General features: G+C 45.6%; 1 protein-coding gene across 3 annotated transcripts in view; it reads right to left on the bottom strand.

Annotated features, from left to right (window-relative positions):
• Window positions 1–24,230, bottom strand: part of ERBB4 (erb-b2 receptor tyrosine kinase 4) — a 481,597-nt gene that overhangs the window by 302,777 nt on the left and 154,590 nt on the right. For all 3 annotated transcript variants that reach the window (XM_072342440.1, XM_072342439.1, XM_072342441.1), the window contains exon 2: window positions 4,216–4,367. In XM_072342440.1, coding sequence (XP_072198541.1) covers window positions 4,216–4,367 — 152 coding nt within the window. The remainder of the gene's footprint in view (window positions 1–4,215; window positions 4,368–24,230) is intronic.

Raw genomic sequence — 24,230 nt, 5'->3', positions numbered from 1 at the left:
CACACATGCATCATGCATTGGCCTCTGCTCCCACCCTACCTTCTGAGTTTGAGATCCAACGTGCTTCAAACACATCTCAGGTTCATCCAACATGGCTGGCAGCTGATCCCAGCCAACGTAAAATACTTTGTCCATGCCAGGCTGTGCCTGGCATGTCCCTGGCCTCTTGTAACCCACCCAGCACAGCAGCTGCCTTGATGGCTTTTGTGCGCCTCAGCTAGATACAGGCAGAAGGTCAGAGGTGTCCTCTTTCCACAGAGGTGATTTGTGTATCACACACTGCCCTACTGAGCTCTGATGCTTTGTATTATAATGGTGAGGTGCTGGAAAGGCAATAACAAATAAGTGCACATACTTGATTTCCAGGTCTGGTATTGCATGGAGTCCTCTTTGCCTCTAGCCAGCCAAAGACGATAAATGCTGGTGAGGCTGCCCAGATGCAACTCACTGCAGGAGAGACGCCTCAGGGCATCTCTTTACCCCTCTAAATCTCCTAGGGATGGACTACAATGCTTCACAAACACTTCTGGAGAACATTCCCCTCCCTGCAGACACAGCCACCCTACAGCACCTCCTTTTGGGGGTCTCCTGACAGATGCTACTCCCTGTCCCTTATCCAAGCCTGCCAGCTGGGAATTCACCTCCCTGCAGAGGACACAGGGATGTTCCCTGTGGTAATCTGCTGAGCAAAGCAAACTCCTGTCTTGGAGCTCCTCATCCCAGCACGTCTGTTCAGCCTGCAGGCTCCTTCCTGCTCATCAAGGCAGCCAGAGCTTTCAGAAGGGTCTGCACAGACCTGTTTTGTTGCAGGAGACTAGAAAGCTTTTCAGAACTACACAGTACTTATTTTTTTGACCAGATGCAGCTTTGAACACCGATGGGCAGCGAGGTGTGCAACAACTCCTGCCCTGCCTGTGCTGGAAGCCTCCCTTGGAGGAGCTCTGTCTGAGCCAGTCTTCCTCCAAGACTGAACACAACCAGAAGCAAAAATAAACTGTACTCTCCATAGAAAACGCCAGCCCTCACATTTCACCTGCCACAAAGTTTAAGCGTCACTGTATGGCAAAATAATAAATATGTGCTCAGAGCACACGGTTATGCACGTCGACAGAGGGGAAAAGGGGCTACACACTTGTGCAGAAAACTGCAGCGGCAATAAAGCTGCCCGCCACACAGCTCATGGCCAGCAAATGACATGCAGAGTGCTAACAGCCGTGGTTCAGGGAAATACAGCAGCACTGCTACAGTAAATGAAAAAAGAATTTAAAAGGCAGCGGTAGATCATTTCTGAAGGCCGCTGATTGCAGTTAGAAATAAGTTTCACGATCTTTTGGCGGAGTTATTGCAGTGCGTGGTGCAGAACGTCAGTCATGGCTTCAAAAATAAATAATCTGAATTGGTTAAATAAAATCCAGGGACAAGAAGACAGTCTTCTGACTGTGAGCTGCTGAAATGCTGGGGGTTGGTCAGAGATAAGGGTCATATACCAAAGGTGTTTAAGAGAAGAAGAGTGCCTACAGAAGTTGGCTTCATGGTATACTAGTTTTGTATTTCACTTTGAGCATTCAGTACAGAGACACTGTTATGAAAGTAAGAACAGTCCACACTACAAGCTATCAGTTTTGTCAAGCGGCACCGAAACAGGGACCTGCTTCTGGAATCAGTCATCTACAACAGGTATCTGATCTACAACAGGTATCTGATCTACAACAGGTCACTAAGAAATTCCAGACAGGGAGAAAAATCTCAGCCCTGCCTCCATGAGAAGACTTCACATCACAACCCCTCTCTTCAGTTTGGATACCCACAAGCAGGTAACACCCAGCTCCCCAAACCAAGACAGCAGATACGTGCTCCCAGCCTGCAGCAAATCAGGACTGCTAGGATGAACAAGGAGACTGTTCAGACCTTTCTTAGGTGAACAGAGCTACTTGTGATCTCGACACCACACTTCAAAGCCGAGGGGCTTTCATTGAGGTGACGTGCAGCCCTCTTTAGTCTCAATCAGCACATATCCTGAGAGCTAAGTCGCACACGTAAAGCAAATCTACTTAGGAAATAAGTATCTGAATAAATTTGAAAGATGGGACACTGATCTTTTAATCTTCCTCTGCATGGGTAAATAAAATTATAGAGCTTTTTCTTCCCCCACTTAAACTCATTTATGGCATTCGTTTACGAGTGCATGACATGAAGTTGCAGCAGGCCTTGCTGGTTAGGTCTTCCCTCTTCCCCTGGGTGATGGGCTGCCCAGCTATATGAAGCAAGGCCAAGGGGACACAGTACCACTGTACTCACTGGACAGATGCACAGACAACCCCAATCACTGCTGGCCTGCTTGAAGGAAAAGCAGGCAATTTTTGCAGGTGACTGAGAAAAAGAGAGCAGACTGGCAGAATGTCACAGTGCAGGGTGAGTTCAACACGTTGAAATCAAGGAGACAAATGGCCCTTCATTTACTTATCACCCATCTGCCACCTTCATTTGGCCATTCAAATCATTTTTTAAATGCTAAAACAAGTAATATTGCCTAACTAATGAATGTTGAATTATCAGTGTAAATATGCCAGATCTTATTTATTTATTCGCCTCACTAAGAACACGTTCTCCTCTGTTTGGTTTTCTATTTTAATGACCACCATTTATCATATTACCTAGAGTTTTAGTTTGCTGGGTGTTGTTTCAAGTTCTGCTCTTTGCTGGGACTTCTGTAAGAGTACAGTGTCAAGCATAACAAGCAATAACACCAATAGAAAGCAATAGTAACTGTCACCAAGAAGCAAACATAACCAGATCACCACCTTTCACTACCAGCGCCCTTTTTCCTTGCTCTCATTTGCCGATTTCAGTGCCACATTACTGCTAACATTTAACTCTCCATATGGCAGCTCTCGACAAGGAACAGTGACTCCCTCATTGACCATTGATTTGCTTTCCCCACCTATTCCTGGTCAAAGTAGGAAGGGTGGGAAGCTGAAGCGGGTAAACTATCTGCAATGAATTTGGCGGCATGCACAATGACTCCACTGGGGGTTCTGGGGAGCTCCTGGAACCCCAGCGATGCCTGAAGCAGTGCAAGGATCCTGCCCTCGCATGAAGTCTATGCAGTGGGCAACATGAGTCCAGCTGCCCCAAGGCTATCTATTTCAGAGCACAAGCACATATGTGCTTTCCCCACCTGTCACAACTGTGAAAAGCACAGATAGCATTTACTTCCGAGGCATTCGACGCTCAAATTAACAGGCAACCTGTTAGTCTGAGTGCAATTAGCACCCCAAACTGCACTCCAAGCGTGTATTTGGTAGCGGGATTCTGCTTGCAGATCTTTCAACAGCTTTGAGCAAATAAAGGTCAACGTATAGAGCAGAAATCCTATGAAATCCCCAGCAAATTTAACGTGAAGCACAGCTAAGCACACTGTTAGAGAAGCTGCTTTGCTGTTGTTGTTAGAACCTGTAATAGAAAGTTCAGGTTCTTGTGGACTGAAGCTGAGTACCAGGCTCACGGGTGAGCCTGGGTGTAACACAACCTGTGGGGCTGCCTGCTGCTGGATTGGAACTCCTCCACTCTGCCACGTGTTTCTTAGAAAAATGGCACTTACACACAGACACACATCTTGAAACATGACCAGAATGCTTTGCAGATGGGATGCAAACGATTACACACAGTCCAAGCAGCACAAATCTGTGCTGTGGGCTGACTTCTATTAGAGAGCATGACCTGAGCAGCCTGTAACCCCACCACTGCAAGCTGTGTCTTCTGTACCAAGTTTCTTCCATATTTGCAGTCACATTGCCTGCAGCATCCTACAATGGCAGCCTGTGAGTGTTGGATCACTACCAACTAGGATGCTTTTCCCAACATAATCAATTTTGGCATGCCAAATAGCAATGGGTTTAAATTCTTTTAATTGGGTGCTCACCTCCTACTCACTGTAGTTGCTACCATCTTAACAGGTAACACACACACCGTGCCAAAATACTCCTCCTCAAACCCAAAAGGTAAAAGCAAATTATTTAAACAAACCAGGAAATTCTCTCAAGAGAGACACTGCCAGAGCATACAACTCCAGCTCCATGAGGATACAACAGCCTTGAACTATCACAGATCTCCACCAGACAGCCAACGTTCCATTAGGATCACAACTTCAACCCAGAATCCATGGTTACTCCTGTATATGCATAAGATGGAAGAAATAAAGAGAAGGTTGCTTACCCGCAGGAAGGAGAGGTCTCTGTTGTGCTCGATGCTGGTGATTTCTAGGTTGCCCATAACTACCTCGCAGTTCTCATAGTACTTGCGCAGGGCCCGGTACTGCTGCTCCAGGTCAGAGAGGGAGCTCAACTTGTTCTCTGTGCCAGCACACACTGCAAGAAATCACAAGCGCAATCAGGTGAGTAAGGAAACATGGGAGCAAAAAAAGAGGCAAGTTTTACATCCAGGAATACAGGTAACTGTAATAAGCATTCTGAATTATTCACCGGATTGGGTACGAGCAGCAGAGGTGGGAAGACCCATGGTCACCTCAGCCAACTAAACACCTCTCACCAAAAGGAGGTGCTGGTATTTACTACTGCATACACAGAGGGGTGGGAAATGCAGAAACACAGAACAAATGGATAACAGCCTACAAATGAAAGGACGCAGGGACAGGAAGACTGAGCAGACCCACAATGCCAAGCATTCCTCCTATTGGTTTATGTCTAGTAGGGTCTGACAAAAAAAACAAGAGCAAGCTACCCAAAAGGCTTGGACCCAGCACCACCCTCCCTCCTCTCCCCCAGAGTCCCCAGCTCTTCCCTGCTTAGCACAGTTCAGCAGAAGAAAGAGAAGAGCAAGAAGTCTTTCCCTAAGCCATCAGACTGTGATGTGAATGCACAAGGGAGATGTGCCAGATGAGTGAGGCAATCCCAGCCTAATGCAGTCAGTTTTCAGAAGCTGTTCTTTAATATTACAGTACTCTGATCTCGAAATCCGGTTCAAAGCTACTGCTGAATTATTGCTCCGCTCAGTCTATTGGATGGCCGTGCATCAAGTGGGTACAAAAGCGAATCTAGTAAAAAAATACAGAAGCAAGATTTTACAGCAGCATTACTTCATGTAGCGCTCAGCCTGTCTGACAGCAATGCTACTTAAATGTCTGGGCATGCTGTTGGGCTTCTTCCTGTACACACTTATTTTTCCTCTTTATCTACAGCTTCTGGGACGCTCGTACCTGTGGGCAAATTAATCTGCATATACCCAAACTTTTGAAATGGATATCATTGCTCCCAATTACAAAATCGGTTTGTTGTTTGCTCTTTCCTTGAAAGCAGCAGCAGCAGCATCTATCACAACAAGATTGACTGTGTTTCCAGCTGAATAAGTATTATTCTGTCTTACGGCTCCCGAGGACTAATAAATAATTTCTGTTCCATTTTGCAATCGGTGCTAAGGATCAGCACAGCTCAGAAAACAATTCCAGCAGCTCAGCTAATAAAGCTATCCACCGCAACACTGCCGTTTCATGTTGCATGCACATTAAATGTTTCGTGAAAGCTAATTTGGCCATTTCTTGCTGTAGGGAGGCAGAACATTTGGAGCCTGCTCTTGCAGCTACAAGAGTGAAACCAGCCAAGATGGAAACTGATGTGCCAATGCAAAAGAATAGGAAAGCCAGGCGAATGACTGGGTTGTTTGTCTCCTGCAGGAGGATGGAGCTGGGAGAGCACCTCCATCCTTCCCACAGTCTTTCAAACTGCAACTGGCATTTATATGCTGTAGCTTCTCCAAAATAAAGTGCCAAAATAAACATGAGTGTGACAAAGCATGTTTCCTTGTCGCGCCATGCAAAAACACCATCATCTATATTTCATAAAGGAGAACCTCTTCAAAGCACTTTGTTGTACTCTGGTAAACACTTTATCTTATACAGCCCCAGAAACTGATGAATGGTATGAAAATAAAGATTATGTGTTGAAAGCAGCCCCTGCAGCACATCCTCTCTTGGGTTCATAAAAAATACTAATACATGTGTCTCTAGCAATGGTCAAAACAGTACTAGCTTGAATGCATTCCCAGCCTGTAGCTTCTCCCAGCACTGGATCTGAATGTAAACCTGAGTGCAAGCACGCTCCTGACTTGCCCAGCAGATTTTGCCTAGGTGTCTCAACAAGGGAAACCCTTCAGAAACATTTTGATGCTGCACACGCAGGAAAACCTGACATCCCTATATACACTTGCAGACACAAACCCAGAGAGCTGCTGACCTGTGCCAGGCTACCAATGTGTTGTGATGCTCTCACAACCGTTCCTCTACAAACAAGCCCACTGCCACGCTTTCTCTTTGTGCCACACCTTGCAAAGAGATGCCCAGAGATGGCCACCGCTAACATCACCTTCTCAGCACCTTCAGACCTGTGCAGTCCTAAGTCAGCTTCTCATTTAAATCCCAAACCGGGTGCATGTGGGGAGCTGCACACAGTGCACCCTCCTGCTGTGCAAAGCACAACCAGCAGAAACAAAAACAAAAAACTTACCATTCCTGCTCCCAGTGACCCAGAGTAAATCTACAGCTTGTTCAGTTTAATTCATTTTATTGATGTCTTCTGACCCTGATGACCCTTTCCCATGCTTTGCTGCAATCCAGAAGTCAACCTGTTCTGCAGTGGGAGCTTGGAGCTGAGAGCTGCTTCTATGCAAAGGAGGATGGACATTGGCATCCAGCCCCTGAAGCAGTTTCATGCAGTAGGCAAAACACAGATTTCATTGGTGAGGCAACAAATGTCAATGGAAATAGGAATTTTCAGAAGGAAAACATGAAATTAGTCCTAACACTAATGTTTTTAATATAATTACCTCATGCCCACTCCATCTGATGCAATGGCCTAGGCACTGATACTTCTGGTTCAGTCGCTTACTTATTCCCAGCTACCCAAAGTAACAGAGAACTGCTACAGCTCCTAATGGCCCTAATTACAGCAGTCGTAATTGTCTGCGTTGGATTAGATTTACATATTTCATCAACATTCATGCACATGTCTTTGAAATTAATTTCCCATTGACATTTTTTCCTAACTAAGCCACACCATTCATGTGTTCACTCAGAGGTAGGAAACATTTGAAACACTTGGAATTGTCCTTTAAATTCCACTTTTGGAGCCATTCTTTCTTGCTCTGTTGATGATACACAGAATCGCAGAATCATAGGATCACCGAATGGTCTGGGTTGAAAGGGACCACAATGATCAGCTAGTTTCAACACCCCTGCTATGTGCAGGGTCGTCAACCACCAGATCAGGCTGCCCAGAGCCACATCCAGCCTGGCCTAGAATGCCTCCAGGGATGGGGCATCCACAGCCTCTTTGGGCAACCTGCTCCAAATACATCTACGTGTTGTGTTACAAAACAGTTTTGACTCAGTCTGGTTCTGCTTCTTGTAATTCTAACTGATTTGATAATCCTCCCGGCTCAACAGATGAGATAACTGGGAAAGAAGGAGGGAGACCCATTCCATGTTTTCACTCATTCCCACTGCATCTGCCTACATCTGGAGTTACCCAGGACACACGAATGCCTTGGACTTTGGGATACATCACAGGACTCAACAGAGCTGCCCCTGGGGAAAGCCGTGCCCCCTAAGGTCTCCCTGTTACTGCGCTGCCTTACACACGAGGCAGTGCAGATCTCCATGTGAGAGCACAGCAGTGTGTCTCCACACATCCTCTTCTTGTTGATGGAGTTGTCAAGCAGGCCAAAACCACTAAGAGGCTTCAATGCTCTGATGTGCTCATTTCAAGAAAACAGAATAATACGTTCTTTTATCCCAGCCAGGAAGAGCTAAACAACCTCTTTCTAACACAGCCTTTTGGTATTTCCCTCTAATTTATTTACTTAATTAGCTGCCTTTTTACAGACAGCACTATTATCAGGGTTTTCTGAAAGGCAGTCGAAGTAACTGTTTATTAATAATTGCAAACGCTCCTGGCAATTTGCTGAGACCCCCCAGATGGGGGGAAAATACTCGAGCAGCTAATTACTAGCATCCTGTAGCAGCCCCCATTCATTTCCTAAAGCTCTCCACTCTCAGCACTAGCCTGGGTACCGTGGGCACAGAAGAAGGGGTAAGCAGTTTTAATCCTTCCATTATTTCACAGCTCTCTTTGAAGGAGCTGCTGAAGCCTGGTTTTTGCTCGCAATTAGTCATGTCCTAATGAAGAGCCCGCCTGCTCTCACAGTCTTACAGATGGCTCCTGGGAGAAGGCCAAAACCTACCTGAGATCACCAGCCACTCTCCTGTAACCCTAATGGCTTCTGGTTTTAAAATGAGAGGCTTTCCCTCATTCCCTTGGGGTCAAAACTACTTACTGTTCTCACAAAGACTACCAAGCCATGCTTTAAGAGGGCGATGCCACCTCCAGCCGGGGCCCATCGGCTGCCATCTGTAACAAGCAGATCCTTCCCACTGCTCCAAACAAGGAAACAGGCACAGTGAGGATTGACAGGGATTGTAACTTCATCGAGAAGGATTATTTATGTGTGATTACACTTCCCTGAGCTGACGGCACCCCGTCCTTGCACCGAGTTCTCCAAAACCTGCCTGGTTGATGCTGCGTGGCATATTTTACTGATGGAGCGCTCGTGTTTGTATCAACTAAGAAATGGCATCAAAATGTTTGACCTGATTTATGCTGCGGCATTTCAAGGATAATTGCCTGTGCCGACCGAGTCAAGCCATTGTCATCTGCTTGTTTTATGTAAACATTTACAGCGTTGTTTCACCTTTTGCTTCCTCTTGTATATGTGATGATATGGAAAGGGCACAATGGGACAGATGTGTTACAAGGCTACCGCACAAAAAAGCAGAAATTGATACAAGAGGCTTTGCCAGCAGCTCCTTTTTTCCAAGGGTGCATATCATATTACTTTCTCTGGGTACATCTCCTTTCCTTCTTCTCCCTACTTTTCTCTCACACGCACACTTTGCTCATTTTGTGCTATTTTGAGGGTAAATAGTTGCTCCTTAACTATAATGTAGGTACTGGACTTGACAAGCAATTAAAGCAAACAATTTCCACTCATCTAGCTTTGCCAAATTAGTCATCTGCCATCTGCTCCATCATCTGGCTCTCCTTGAGGTCTTGCTGTGAAGCTGGAAGCGCTCACTCCGACAAGGAGGCAGCAGCTAAGCCTCCTGACTGCTGGGCCAAGGGACAGTGGTGACAGGGGGTGACAAGGAGGTGGCAAGGGGCCCACCCCACCACCTGCAACCAATGGGCAGGGCCAGCACTGAGACCACGCTTGCTGGCTCCGGTGGGCAACCTGGTGAGTTACCAGTGCTCAAGTTGTGTTAGAAAAGCATTTAAAATTAAAGATTTCTTTGACGGTCATGCAAATAAATGCTTAGTGAGGATGAATGCACAGCTTAGAGGGAGCGTGGCATTTCCTTACCAGATGCAGGATGCAAAAAATAGCTTTCCTTATTGAAATGTTTTCAGCGCTTACAGTTTAGTTCCCAATGAAGTGCCTCACCGAGCCAAGCAATTAATAGACATTATCTAAGCGAGAATCAGGAGGTCTTTGCCTCCAGCTCCAGGCCCAGCACAGGTAAAGACTTGGTTTGAGATAGCAAAGACAAACCCTGAAATATACCACCAGTCTCAGAGGGAAAGCAAGTCCAGGGCTGTCATTTGCAACCCAGAGAATGCAGGAAAGCACTCAGGGCAACAGTCTCAGGTGCCCCTATATCAGTCATTAAACATGCTCCACTGTACAGGTTAGTACACACACACATTGCTGCTGCTCTCAATCATAACAAGAAGAAACCAATCACTCCACTGCCTACCAAGAACCTGAATTTCTCCCTACAGTACCAAAACACAACCTGTCACCAACATCTCCTGAGCAAACGAGTCTGCAAATAACTGGTCCTGAGCAATACAAGGCAACCGGTGCTTGGGTAGCTAAACACAGAGCAGGGGCCAGACTGAAATCACAGGCAGGCTGTCTTGGCCCCTTTCATGTAATTTCTACCCAGCTTCCTCTGATAGCTTCGCTTCCCAACCCTATCAGAGGATGGGGAATGTCACAGCGCTGGGGATCACTCTGTTGGCCTAACCTATAAGGCACATTTGGCATTTTTGTTTCATAGACTTTCAGAAATCGTCCCAAAAGATAAGCTCTAAGTAACTGTATTTGTCAAAACTGCGTATTAAGAATTCTTTATGGATCTGTTTGCTCCAATACACTGCCTGCTAATATTGTTTGTTCTTTCTGCTGGGATTCTTAAAATGCACTCCATATATTATTTATAAAGGTTTGGGTTTCTTTTCCACCCCCAGAGGCTGCCCTTAAACTTCTGTCCATTGATTGTGACGGTATCAATTTGTAAAGGTCAACAGAAAGCTGCTTTGACAGCCCAACTCAGAAAGCAATTTTTAAATGAGCTGTTTCTCTTCCCCTACGACGAGAGATGCCAACAAAATTGAAACCCAAGGTCTTTATTTCATCGGCCCTACCACTGGCTTTGATAGGCTTCGCATCTCTGGTGGCTGCAGAACACCCCGTGGAAATCTGAGCTGCACCGAGGATCTTAAAACACAACATATGAACAAGCAGGTTTAGGATGAAAAGAAGAACATTCATTTGCCGCTCCTCCAAAAACCCCTTTAGACCTCAGTTAACAGAACTCCAAGGGATCTCCAAAGAAACATCACCATAATGTTTTGGTCTTGTGTATCCCTTTATAATACACCAAAAAACTTGCATTTCATGCTAAAAACTCCCCACAACAGGTTGTGCCAACCTGTTCTAATGCTTGCTTCAGCTTTGTCTGTGGTCGTGATCAAAAGCCTCATCAAAAGGCTTCTGCCCTTTCCCCTCAATCCCACAGTTTACTAAATTCCTTAAATTTAAAACCATTGAAAGTAGGGCTGCACAATTTATAGCACTGCTACACGTGAAGAAAATCTGCCATAAATCAAAGACAACAGTTATATAAATGAGCATAAAAGTGCAGGGAAATGTCACAAGATAGCAATAAAACATCTTCACGTGGTAAATCCCAGGAGCAGAAGCACTATCAGTTTTGAGTCCTGAACTCTGCAGCAGGAGGCTTGTTTTATCAATGGGGTAATCAGCACTGCACCTTGCTCCCTTACTAAGTGCAGGGCTGGGAAAAACAACCAACCCTTTACACAGAACTGGGGAGGGCAGGAGGCAGCAAAGACAGCAGGGCATGGCTAGGATTGCATCAGCACACAGAGGAAAAAGCACAGACCCATGCACGCTCCTCTGCTGCTAAGTTTATGTGAAACAGGAACACATCCTATATTTCTCTCACTATATATATCTTTATATATAATGCACACATACATATATATATTTATATCTATAGTGCAGTTGGTCTTTTCTGCAGTCTTGGTATCTCTTTCCTTGGCCCTCTTTCCTTAAAAAAAAACACAGTGGGTCCTTGCTTTGTCTGGGATGAAGGAAAGGCAACGCCTTGCACACACCTGGAGCAGTGAGCCATCACTGCCCAGCGCCTCTGAGCTAAGTTCTTACCTCTATGCACAAGCTGTCCCCCAGGTCCTGATTAACTACAGCTACGAAAAATCCCAGACCTATTGCCAACTTCTTAAGAGGCTATTTACGAGCACCTTTATCCCATAAATGGGAACTGCTAGCTCTCTGTTCTAATAACACATCCCAGTGATGCTCCAAAATAACCTGCTTTCTGCTTCTTAGCCTAACGCAAGGGAGAAGAAAAGCAAAAGGCACAGCAGATGTCTGGTTGCTTTTTTCGAAGACACGGATGACATATTCCCACAGACTGAAGGCAGCTTTAGATTCCTGCATCCCACAAGACAACAACAGCATTTCTGCCCCAAGACCTCCCCACCTCATTTCCTTATCACCAACAAACACGGAGGCAGGAGGGGGAGTGATGCGCCCTGCTCCCTGCTGCTGGCTGGGAAGCACCAGGCACATTATTAGTAGCCTCATTAGGAGGAAAAGGCCAGCAAGCAATTTTCCTAACGCGGAGGACGCCGCTCTCAGGGTCCCTGTTCCATTAATGCCCTCTCCTCGCTTGCTCCACTTGATGATCTCATTAAATTGAACCTGGGAAAGGCAACAGAGGTGGGAGGGGGAGCCTGAAGGGATGCACAGAGCTCCTGCCTTGTGATCCCATCCTAAACTTGTGACCGGGGCTCTGCCACGGCCGCACACTTAAGTGATGCAGGAACACGTGCAGGGAGAGCGGCTCAGTGCAAATTTACCCACTGCCAAATGCCCTTGGAAGTGGCAGAGAAGGGCAGCATACCTCAGTCGGCAGCAAGGAGCCTGGCTCTGCACTGCTCCAATACATCCTTACAAACACAGCGATCGCCCCAAAACCCGCATCAAAAGCACTCACGGGGTGAGGAGAGCTTCCTGGAAACAGGGCAGCCTTGTTTGCCTTCCTTAACATGGGCAACCACCGCTCTCACAAAATGTGCCTGCTTTTTATTACGACCGAGAAAAGCAGCCCAGCTCGGAGCACTAGGAACAGCTTAATTAATAACAATTAGCTGCAGCGCAATTGTGATTCAGGTGGCGTCCTGGAGCATGAAGGAGAAACTTGACACTTTTGCTTGTGTGCACGGACATAAGAAATTCCAGGCAGCGTTAATGGGAAGTGAGCGACCGAGCGACACTGAAATTCAAATGTACTGTAAAATTACTCAATGATTTCAATGTCACAGGAACGCGCCGCGCTGCTTCTGGGATTATCAGCCCTTGCAGAGCTTTAATAATATTTGGTCAAACACCTCAAGAGCACATCGCTGGGAAATTGTCCTGCTGAGGAGAGAGGGGAAACCCCTCAGTTTGTAAGAAAGGGAAATGAGAGCCTGGAAAAGGGGTTGATGCCTGTGGTTTGGGGGCCAGCCCTGTACTCCACGCACAGCCCTTGTGAAGGGGAAGGGCACTGCTGGGTCCCACGTTTGCCCAAAGTGATGGAAGCAGTCCTGTGAAGGGGGTAATTAGCATCACTGCCACCAGATGTGATTTGTGGGTAAATATACGTAGGGAATGTCAAGACAGTCCCAGAAACTGCTTCCAGGTGAGAAAAGAAAGGCAGAAGCTTCAGAGCTTGCTGCATGCAGGTGGCAGCGCTGGGCCAGGAGGAAATATTTTGGAGGAGGCTGCGATGCAGGTGTGATGCCACTAGAAAAACAACCATTTGGGGCTCCTTGCCAGCAGCACAAATGGCACTTCCTAAAGCAGGCAGACCCGACCCAGACCAGGTGTGCTAGAGCTGGAGCTACAGGCAAGTGGCTCTGCCCTGCAAATCTTCCATCAGCAGAGCACCACCCTCAGCAGAAAGCTGCCATGTGTTTGACAACATACACTTTCCCTATATTTAATAAAAGCCCAGAGTCACACTGTTGTAAAAATGCATCTCCAAGGATGAAAACTGTTCCGGGGCCGTTGCCAGAGCCTGCAGATAGATGAGCCAAAATACACTTCCAGCAGCAGGAGCGCATCCTGCTGGTTCCCAGCATTGCTACCCCCAGGGCAGACCACAAGTCAACATCTCTGCTGCTACCTGAGGACGTGGAGACCCATGTGTCATGAAGTTACCACCTCGCCCCTGTACCCAACTGTGACACCTGCAGCCAGAGCACGGCACCCGAGCTAACACTTCTGTCAGGTCTCTGCAAAGCCCCTTACTGTGCCAGGCCAGATTCCCATCAGGCTTCAGTCTGACATGATGTGCACCAACATGGTTGCACATCAGCCTCTCTCCCACTGGTAGTACTGGACAAGAACAACAAAGGTGTCTGATAAACACCTTTGGACCCCATTTGTGTCACCTAAGACAGCCTGAAATGTCCGTGGCTCTTCACACCCAAGGAAAAGAGAGTGAAACAAAAATAGACCTTGCAGAAAAGGCAAGAAAACCCCTCAGGCACTCCTCAAACTCAACGCACTGCTGCACGCTGTCAGTCATTAACACTCGGAGTATTCCTCCTTAACTAAAGCATTGCTTTCGGTTTCATTGTCTTGCTTGTTCTCAGAGGACAAGGAAAGAAAAGATTGGGATTGAACCTGAAACTAATTACCCCTGTAGACTCAGATCTTAATGAAGCAGCTGAAGTTCCAAATCAGATTTAATGCTTGCTCAGCTTTAGCCTGATGTGATCCTTCCCAACTGAGATTGCGACTGTTTGTTGTTTAAACTACAGCAGCCCTAATCCTCCCAAAAGGTTGCAGAAATCATCCAATGTAGACACACCATGCTTGGCAAATTTGCCGCCTGGGAGCTGCAGGCACTTACTGAAATGAATTGCCCACATCCCCAGATCAAAGCAGGCAAATTTGTTCCACTGGGGCTGAAGACAGAAACGTCATCCAGGCTAATATGGACCTGACTACCCCAGCAGGGGTGCACAGAAAGCACCCAGCTCACCTGGAAATGGGATATTCGTGCCCCACCTAAGCAGAAGGCACTTTCCAAGTCACACACGCACATATTGAGCTGAATTCTTCCTCCTGCTCTTCCCTCCGTTGTTGCTGGCAGTACATGATTAATATCATACCAAATTTGTCTTTTTACAATATCCCACCGATCTTTCTTTTGGTAATGTTCGCTTTACATTGGGTGACAGTTTTAGTGATTCCTCCTTTATTTGCATGTCCCCTTGAAGAAGCTTCATTTCTCCTTCTAATCAAGTCATTAATTTTCACAAAAATCATTCCCACCCTGAGATGGCTGGCTTCTAATTTGTCTCTGTCACACAAACGACAAGAATCACCTCATTGCCATGCTGTGATGTTCCTCCTCATACCTGTAGCTGAGTAGAAAAAGCACCAAGATGATTTTTCCATAGCCGTAACTGCTTTTCTCTGAGCAGTTTGATTCTATCATGATCCCTCCTTCAGGTACTTTGTAGCAATACTACACAGCTGCTTACGTTTTATTTCAAAGCGTATCTTGTTTGCGACTTCTGTTTCTTTCTGGTAATGGAACAAACAGAAATGATGGTGGAAATACTACTTTTCCTTTATATCTTCTTTGCATCCTGTTTAGAAGTACTGCTGCCTGCCTGGGACGTCGCTGCATGCCCCCCTGCTGTCAGTGTGATGCAGCTTTCCAGGACCCCATCCTCTTCCTCAGTACTAGCACACAGGTTTTCACATGCTTTAACCACACATACAGCACAAGCAGAAACTGAATTCATCACAAGAGAACCGAGTTTATGCAATCTGAAATGTCACCCAGGCAGCTCCTCCCTTTCCTAGTCTTCTTCCAGCTCCATCTCACACTCCTCCTCTATCTTTTTTCTGGACTCCAAACTGTCCTCACTAATCAGGAGAATCACTCAATGTTATCGGGGCAATCTGACAAGAAGGACGATGGAGGGCTGTACAATTGGCAACTCCATTCATTTGGCATTACCACGAGTGCCAAGCCCATCAGCAGGTGTGCAGCACAAGGGCTGGAACCCAACCCAACTCCTGATCCTCTGCACAGACAGGCCTGGCTCTGGCTTCTCCTCCCATCAAAGCTCTCACCTGTGAGGTGGCACATGGCCCAAAGCAGAATATATCCCCCACTAACATTTCTCTACAGTAACATCCATCTCTGTACACTGCTGGATGCTAGGACAAGTATCAGAGAAATTAATGATTAATCCCTTCTATTCCAAAGCACAGATGCTACCCATGCATTGATTTTCTAAGCCCTGAAAGCAAACCTAGATTAGGCTATTTCCCTTCATATGCAGTTTTCTTCTTTTCTAGATCCTTCAAAAGACATTGTAAAGATCATTCTCTGGAGCTGGTCTATGGGCTACTGAGTTGAAGCTCTTGCCTGTGCATCACAGAAGTTATTTACTTAGATACTTCCTTCACAGCTCTGTGAAGCTCCTTGGCACTGAGGGTACATGATTTTGCTGGGTGGAAGGGTAAAAACCTATTAAAAACTACTCGTCCCCATTACTTTATAAAAGTCACCTCCAGGAAGAGCCAGCACTGCTTGGGAAGTAAGCTTAACACAAACTGAACTCTAAAGAGCCTCCTGCACAAACCAACGGGCTACCAAATCCAGAGTGAACTATAGTGAAACATCAACCCCAGATGACAGAGGCAGGGTAGGAGTGGGGCCCAAACCACTTTCAAAGCAAAGCGCTTTGAAGCTACCTCTGCAATCTACATACAGGGCACTCATCATTATCAACAGAGAATTGCTAACTCGCCCTCCAGCTTACCACAACATGTACACATCTCAGTCATGGATGCACCACAGATATGAGGCAGATAAATTAAAAGACCAGGTTATCAAACTCCATTGTAAAAGTAGCAGCTACAGCATCATCCCTACTCCATTCTGTCCATGGAAGCCCGCTTCCAATAAAACTCTGCAGCTGCTGAGCTGCCTGACTATGGGTGTGTACTTTTCCAGGGGAAAGATCTTACTTCATGACTCAGTAACACAACAATGATTCTCTGCTGCCATTTACTATAAGGCACTAACTGGATGTTAACATCAAAAAGCCTGTCCTCTTGCAGATTTTAAGAAGACTGATCAAATTCTGTCTCATCTCAGTCTTCGTTTCCATGTGGAAATGAGACTCAGAACTACCCCCAAAATCAGATTTGGAAAGAGGCTGTGGCTGCAGCTCCCTCACTGGCTATTCCCAGCCGGCAGGATATTAGATATCAACAAATTCCACTCCAGTACCATTAAATAAATCAAATCTTTCTCTTAAAGAAAGATCACTTGTGCCTCATTAAAGCTTCAGCATGGTATACGCACCCTCGAGGGCTGCCCTGCCTTTTTTGATTTCCTTTCTGTTGTTTTGCTTACCACACCACCTTGCAGTGAACGCCACCAGAAGTGATGGGAAAATCAAAATGGAATTATTTGCAGAGGAGCTGAAAACCTTCCAAGTTTCTTCTCCCACTGCCAGCTTGGCAGGTAACCCCCACCGATGGGCCAATACAATGTGTTTATACACACACGTGCTGCTTGGGCTTTGTGCCATTGCTCTGTGCTAATAGCAGTGCAGCACTCCAGGGGGTGAGCTCCTCACCGTGCAGTCACCCAGTCCATACCCTCAAGGTTACTCAGGGCAACGGCTCTCCTTCCCCACATAACCTCACACCTTACGGCCTTCCTACCAGCCCTCCTGTCTGGCAAAGTCCATCTGCATCCCCTGTACCACCTTCAGCCACAAGGCTGCCCCAGCTGTGGGGTTTTAGAGGTGCAAGAGCCTTTTCTCATAGCAAGCTTAATCCATTTGAGCAAAGAACCAGATACCTGTTAACAGCACCCAACCCATGCACCCAAATTGCACTACATTGTCAGACTAGTGAACTCTGCTAGCAATCTCATTCCTTAGGATGCAAATTCACGTACCACACTGGTGCTAATTTTAGTGCTGGCAGGAGTGAGCTCGGAGGCACCAATTCAGCAAATTACAGAAGCACATATTCAATTGTAAGCGTTCAACACTCAGCTAATGGGGGTGAACTGTGACTGAAACGATTGATTTTGTGCAACACCATTCCCTCCCTCTCCCTCTTTTACAGGCTGTTATTACTTAGTGGGCAAACACTGGTCACTTTTTTTCCAACGCTGTAATTGCACGAATCAATGGAATTTTCAACCATAAAAAGGCAAAGCAGAGGAGAGTTTCCTAATGTACCATCGTCACTGCCTAAGAAACTAGAGAAGCTCAAAGAAATAGTCGCATCATCTAAATTCCCTGCTTGAGGAAATATATTACTTCCCATTCTAATCAGAATGAACCTGAAGTTGTGTTTGGTTTTCCTACCATTAAATGCTCAGAAAGCATTTCAGTGATTGCTCTGAGATTCAATGGGATAGAATCATTAAGGCTGGAAAAGATCACCAAGCTCACCCAGTCCAAGTTCAAACCGTCCCCAGCACACCCACCAACCACGTTCAGTAGATGTGGAACATGTGGGCAGGTGGAAAGCACGCGCACTTTTAATATTCCTGAAATAAAACCAGGGACTTATTGCAGAACAGCAGATACAGAAATGGAAATAACTGTTACTTGAAAAGGTTCAGGTGGTCTTGAAAAGAAATATATGTATGAACATCAGAAAATCTCTATTTTCCCAGCTGGGAGAAATTGCAATAATTCTTATGAAGTCTTGTACGAAATAATGCCAGACAATACCGAGCTACAGCACTCAGCAAAAATTCACATTCATTTTCTATGATGGATTTATCTTGTTGGTCCCCAGACTAAAAACTTTTCATTCAGTCCTAATTTACTCATCCTGGCTGCTGGTTTTATAGACATGCAGCAAACCTGATACAGATGAATCACCTTGCAAAGAGCAGACCTGGAACACAGACAGAACTAAGGCTTTGTAGCAGTGTAAAAGCAGGAAGAGAGCTTTCCAAGCTTTGCAGGCCATTGCATTTAACCATAAGAAAGTTTAAGTGAAACTCAAACATCTTTGCTGCCTTCTCCTCATGATCATTGTTACCGACGATATGACTTACTCCTACAATAGCAAACAGCTCAGGGAAAACCACCCCTGGTAGCACATTTATCATTTTAGGTGTACACAGGGTGTACTACAACACCCTGATTGTATTTTGCCTTCGTGTACCCAACCGTAGCGTGCTGTTTCCTCACCCTGTGTGCAAATACAGCAGCACTGTTTAAGGAGAGATATTTCATTAGGAAAACAGCAGCAGCATCTCACCTGGGACCACATTTTGTGCTGCATTCAAACTCTCTCCTTGGATGGCTCAGACCCATCTCCGGGCTGCAGAAATTAACCTCTGCACCTGGAGTGACCTTGGTGAACCTCAAATGCAAATGCTCTGAATTGCAGCCTCCAAAACAACAAACCAGAGCAAGGAGAATGCTAACAGGAAGGGGAGAAGCACTGGTTTGAAATCATCACCTGGAAATGAGTTCGGTTCAGTGGGACAGACTTGGAGTTCTCAATACTAAGTCATCAAAGACAGTCAGTGGAGGAGTATCTGATACAAAAGCAAAGCAGGTGGCAAGCTGGCTTTAGGGTTGAGGAAGAGCATGCTGCCACCCCATCTGAAATGACATGTGGTTAGTGTTTTTTAAACCTTTCATTCAGTGGTTTGGCAATAGGTGATACAACAAAAAGGTTTTCTTTTCTTATTTTAAACAGCAACACCTAAATTAACCTCCCTGTAAGAATTCATACCTCACATTTTAAAACTTGGAAGCCTTGCAATGGGTAGCTAAGGAGCAGTCAGGCATCTGATCACTGTCTGGATTTCAGGTGGTGCCAAAAAGCTACATCCCATAGCTCACAGCACAGCTTACCTGAAAACACATCTGTTGAAAAGTATCGGATTTCAATCCTACAGCATCAGATGCCTCAGTGTCAGATATTAACAAGTTATACAGATACAAGCATTGTTCAAACATGATAGAAAATGTCAATGAAAGGAAGGAGACCTCTGAGAGAATCTGAGGGTCAACTGTTTGCCACAAGTTTCTAAAACAACAACCAAACAAACCCTGAAAAAACACCATCTTTATTCCCTTTGGGGAAAGTACAGAATTGTACCAGAATTGGCCAAATGCCTGAAAATGTTCTCTGATTGAAATATATAGCATCTCACGTTCCTGTCCAGAGATAGTACTTAGGGATTAAGGCTACATTGCATTTTCTATTATGTGAATCCACTGCCATATTTCATATGCACAGCACTGTCACTATCATCATCAGATAAGCAACAACCTCACTATCTTATTTTAACTTCAGGTTCTTTGGGGAGTGGATGGAAAATGCAGTTTTTCCTCCACTGAGGGTAATAATAGGGGAAAAAAAAGACAACCCAAGAATTTTCATCTTTGTCTGTGTCTGCATTTTCTATTTCTGCTTGCTTCTGGGATCCCACAGCAGCACCGTGCCCTGAGATTAAGTTTCAAGCCCTTTGTAGTTGCTGTGATCGATTTGAACTCCACCGCCTTTCAGATTCCCATGCCCCAAAGCAGCCACTTATGTTTTCATCTCGTCCTCAGCAGAAGTCTGGGGGAGAAAAGGACAGGGCTGGACTGCAACTGATCAGCCTGGTGGTGACATTTGAAGATTGAAGCTATGCCTTATCGCTGGGCACAGCAGGGAGGATGCAGCAGCGGAGCTACCCGCTCTCCAGTTTTTAAGGGTTTTAAATGACTCGTGAGCACTATGCATTAGCAGAACATGTATCCTGGACTGCAGTCCCTCTGGAGTCCAATAAAACCCACATCTCAAAGAGGGATGTGACAGCACCTGTAACTTTCACCTGGGCAGGAGGGGATGAGATAAGGAAAAGAACAGACTGTTGCGGCTCCTTTAGGAATCAGTCAGGGCTGCTGCAGTGATTTGGTGACACTGATGATGCAAGTGTGAATTTTATTTATTTACTTACTTCAGAGGAAGACTGTGATGAAGCAAGTTCAAATAAAGGATTTTTTTTCCCAATAGCTGAAAGACTGATCCATAAGCTCAAATAGATTTTTTCAAGAGTTGCTCCCAACCTGAAAACACACGTTCTTCTTTGTGCCTCCAAATGAGAGAGAAACCTTCTCAATAACTTAGTAAAGCACAAGCTCACTGAAGCCAGTAGGCACGGAGCTGTGCTTCGAGCCAGCCACTTGAAACGCGATGCTGAATTGAGTCAAATACCTCTGGCCACAAATCACTGGGAGATCAACTTCCCTTCTCAAACACTGCCAAGTGTCCTGGGGGAGAAAGACTGAGTACAACACAAGAATGGAGCAGTGAAGAACTTTGCTTCAGATTACTTCCTGGTAAATCACAGCTCCCACTGCCTGTCCTGTAAGGTCGCTGATGTCCATACCAAACTGCCAGAATCAGGGTCCCAACACTAGTTTTGAAGTATCTGCACATCTTCCATGCCTCATACTTTAAAACAAGCTGCCCCGGTACTGTTTACAGTCAATGACATTTACAGTCAGCAGCAATGCTTCTACAGCCTCCAAGTCAGAGAGTCAAGGAAATAATAACTTGCTCATCACTGTATCAAGGACAGAAGTCAATTTGTGCTGGAACAGCATGTATTTTCATTTTGCGTACGTAACAAAGGTGAGTACCCTTGAACTGTTTGTGACCAAAGCCTTTTCATTTTGAAATTTAGATTCAGACAAGAACTTAAGTGCAAGATTGCTGTATCTTCTGAAAGGTCCCAAGGTTCAAGCATGCTTTCTACAAGAGTACAAATGTCTCAACCCGCAGATCCTCAAGCCAATAACTTGGTAAAACAAAGGATACGGAGGCACTAATCGCTGAGGTTTGATAGGCTACTTGGGTGGATGTGGGAGCACAAAGCAAGACAAGCAAAACCACCAGCAAAATAACTCTCCTGAAGCTTTTCCATCATAGAATCAGAAGAGCGGGGCCCTCAGGAAGTCCTTTCCTCTGCACAGCTGCATATTCACCCTAGTATAACTTGAAATGATCCAATTCCAATGACATGCCACTCAAGATCCAGCTGACTGTTGGCTATAGCTCATTATACGGCCATACCTGAGGCCACGGAGAATACTGTTTAAATGAACATATATTCCCACATCTCTCTGCTACAGTCCTGCCAACTTCTCTTTCCATCTCATTTGCCCCTATTTACTTGTCACTGCCCTAACTTCTACACTGCAAGATACTGAGGACTTGGACCATCTCTATGGTTCTTTTTGCATGCCATCCATGAAACTATTTTCTCCATCAGCCTGTGATGCAATGCAGCACATCACAATGAGAGCAACAGCAACCATATCCTTCTACAAGTGTGAAGGAATCCCACCTCAATGGCTTTTCTGCAGCTACCTTCCTACCAGCAGTGAGACGAACCTCCTCTTACTTCTCTGATGACTACGTCACAGGCACGGGCCCAACACATCATTTTAGAAGCCTGAGAGTTGATCTCAGGTTGGAACCACCTGGGTGAAGGCAGGGATCACCACAATACCTTGGTATTGCTTCACATACCTCCAAGCACAGCTCAGTGCAACTATGCTTGTTACTATTAATTATCTTGCCAGGAAGGGATTTTTCCTTACTGGAGCAATTCTGGTGAGTCAGAACTGTGAGGAACCTCACATTTGTGGGTATTTACCCAAACAACACAACAAAAAACAGAAACAGGCTACATCCCAGCAAATAATGTAGAGAAGAAAGATGCAAAAGTTTCAAGAGCTCCCTTAATGCTGCCTGGGGAGCAAACCCAGAAGGACAGGGACCAACACAGCAAATAAAGGCTGTGCTCTGACAGACACCAGTGTGAGTGGCTGAGCCATCCCACGTGCCCAGCGGCAGTCAGGCAGTAGAACCACGTGTCCGAGAGCAGAACAGTGTCTGAAGTCTTTCCCAGATAGCCAGGGAGATAAAAGCTGACAACTACAAAGCGCACAGCCTGAACGGTGAAGGTTAAATATGGGCTCCCACTGCCATTATTTATCCCCTGAAACAGCTGGGAAACTTCCGAAGTAGTTAATATATCACAGGAGCGGAGGAAGCGAGACCGACTGTATAAACACACCTCAGGGCCTGCTACTGTTCCCATTAACTGCCTGTCTCCGTAAAGGTCTGCTATTAGACAGCCTCCTGCTGCAGCTGCTCTGATTGAACGCTGCAGGTATGGCAGGAATCAGAGAGAATCACGGCTCCAAAGATGACTCACAGGAGGCTTTTTGGGGGAAACAACACTGATGTGATAATTCCAGAAGGGCTGAGCAAGACTGAGGCTGCCCACGTGCCCAGTGCATCTCCATCCACACCCCTGCATGTCCTCTATGAGAATAAGCTTAATTAGTGAAAGAAGCTGAGCAAGCTGAAACACCTTAGTGTTGGACATACAGGCAAGTCAGAAGAGGCCCAGAGATACCACAACTGGTGTACGTCCATCTGTCCAGCCCCTGCCCAGCGCAAACTGCTCAGCCCTATGCCCACGGGTCTGTAGCCACACTGGTGATCTCTTGAGGGCACATGAGCTACTTGCTTTGCCCTAGAGAAATGTCTGAAGCAACTCAAAGTAAACTGGAAACATTACGGCAACGTTTAGAGCACCTGAACAGAGCAGAAACCTTCCAGCAACTGTAGCTCTAGAAATCACTATCAGTGTTATTTTCAAGAACAAAATGCAATGCAAATGGTAACGCAACACATCACAGTTCGGGTATGCCAGACAGATGCCTTTGAAATGAAAGAATGGTGATAATTACTGCGTATACGCAAAAAATTTGGTTTTACTGTTCAGAAATCTTCCTCCTTTTTATATGGGGGAATGTAGCATCTGCTACTAATATAATGCACCAATAATTGAGCATATAGTGTATACTCATGGGAGCCATAAGGCTGTTTTATTTATTCTTGGCCAACTGTGAGGATAAACAGATTTCACTGAAAGCAGCACATACGGAATCGAATCTTCATGGAGAGCCTACATATTTCTGCAGGGCGGTAAGCACTGAAATACAACAGAGTTCCATTGTGAATGCTAATGGTGTGAGCAGAAAACCAGGTAGCAGCAGTGATTTTAACCTTGAATCTTCCCTCTGCATGGAACAGTGGCATCCTGGCTATCCCAGTGTCCATGCAGGGAATGGTTTCAAGATTTCTTAGGAGACCCAGCTCACCACATTCAAAACTCAGTCTGGAAAGCCCAGAACTAACGTAGGCTCTTGCTCAGAACGCTAACAGAGGGATCTAGATTAAAGGTAAACATCATTGATAAATAAATATATATATATATACACACACACACACACATATTTCACAAGCCATCATCTGCAGTAAAGATTGTATCTTATCACTTTGCAATGGCAAATCTATTTTCAGTAAAGAATGGGTGTTCAGAGGCTACCGGTATCGCTCACTGCTGCTTGCAAATAGTGGTGTTAGAGCTGTAATTCCTCCCTGAGTGGAAGGATGAATTACATTTAGATTAACAACCGAGACTCTAAAGAACTTTAGAGTGCATTTCCTGGGCGTTAGTTACAAGCTTGGTGTGTAGCTTGCATTTGTTCTCCATTCCCTTGAGGTGTGCACCGAGGTCCGTGCACACCAAGGAAAGGATTCAGATGGCTTTCGCACTCAAGTAAAAATAATTTAATGCAGCTCAATGGCTTCATAGAACCCCCCCTTTGGATGTTTATCAGCTGGAGAGGACCAACAGAAGACACCAAATTGGTACAGCATGTAAGAAGAAAAAAAGCACTTTGGCTACAAGCAGC

Source organism: Excalfactoria chinensis, chromosome 7 (genome assembly GCF_039878825.1).
Source record: "Excalfactoria chinensis isolate bCotChi1 chromosome 7, bCotChi1.hap2, whole genome shotgun sequence".
Classification (NCBI taxonomy): domain Eukaryota; kingdom Metazoa; phylum Chordata; class Aves; order Galliformes; family Phasianidae; genus Excalfactoria; species Excalfactoria chinensis.
This window is presented reverse-complemented; position numbering and strand designations above follow the sequence as displayed.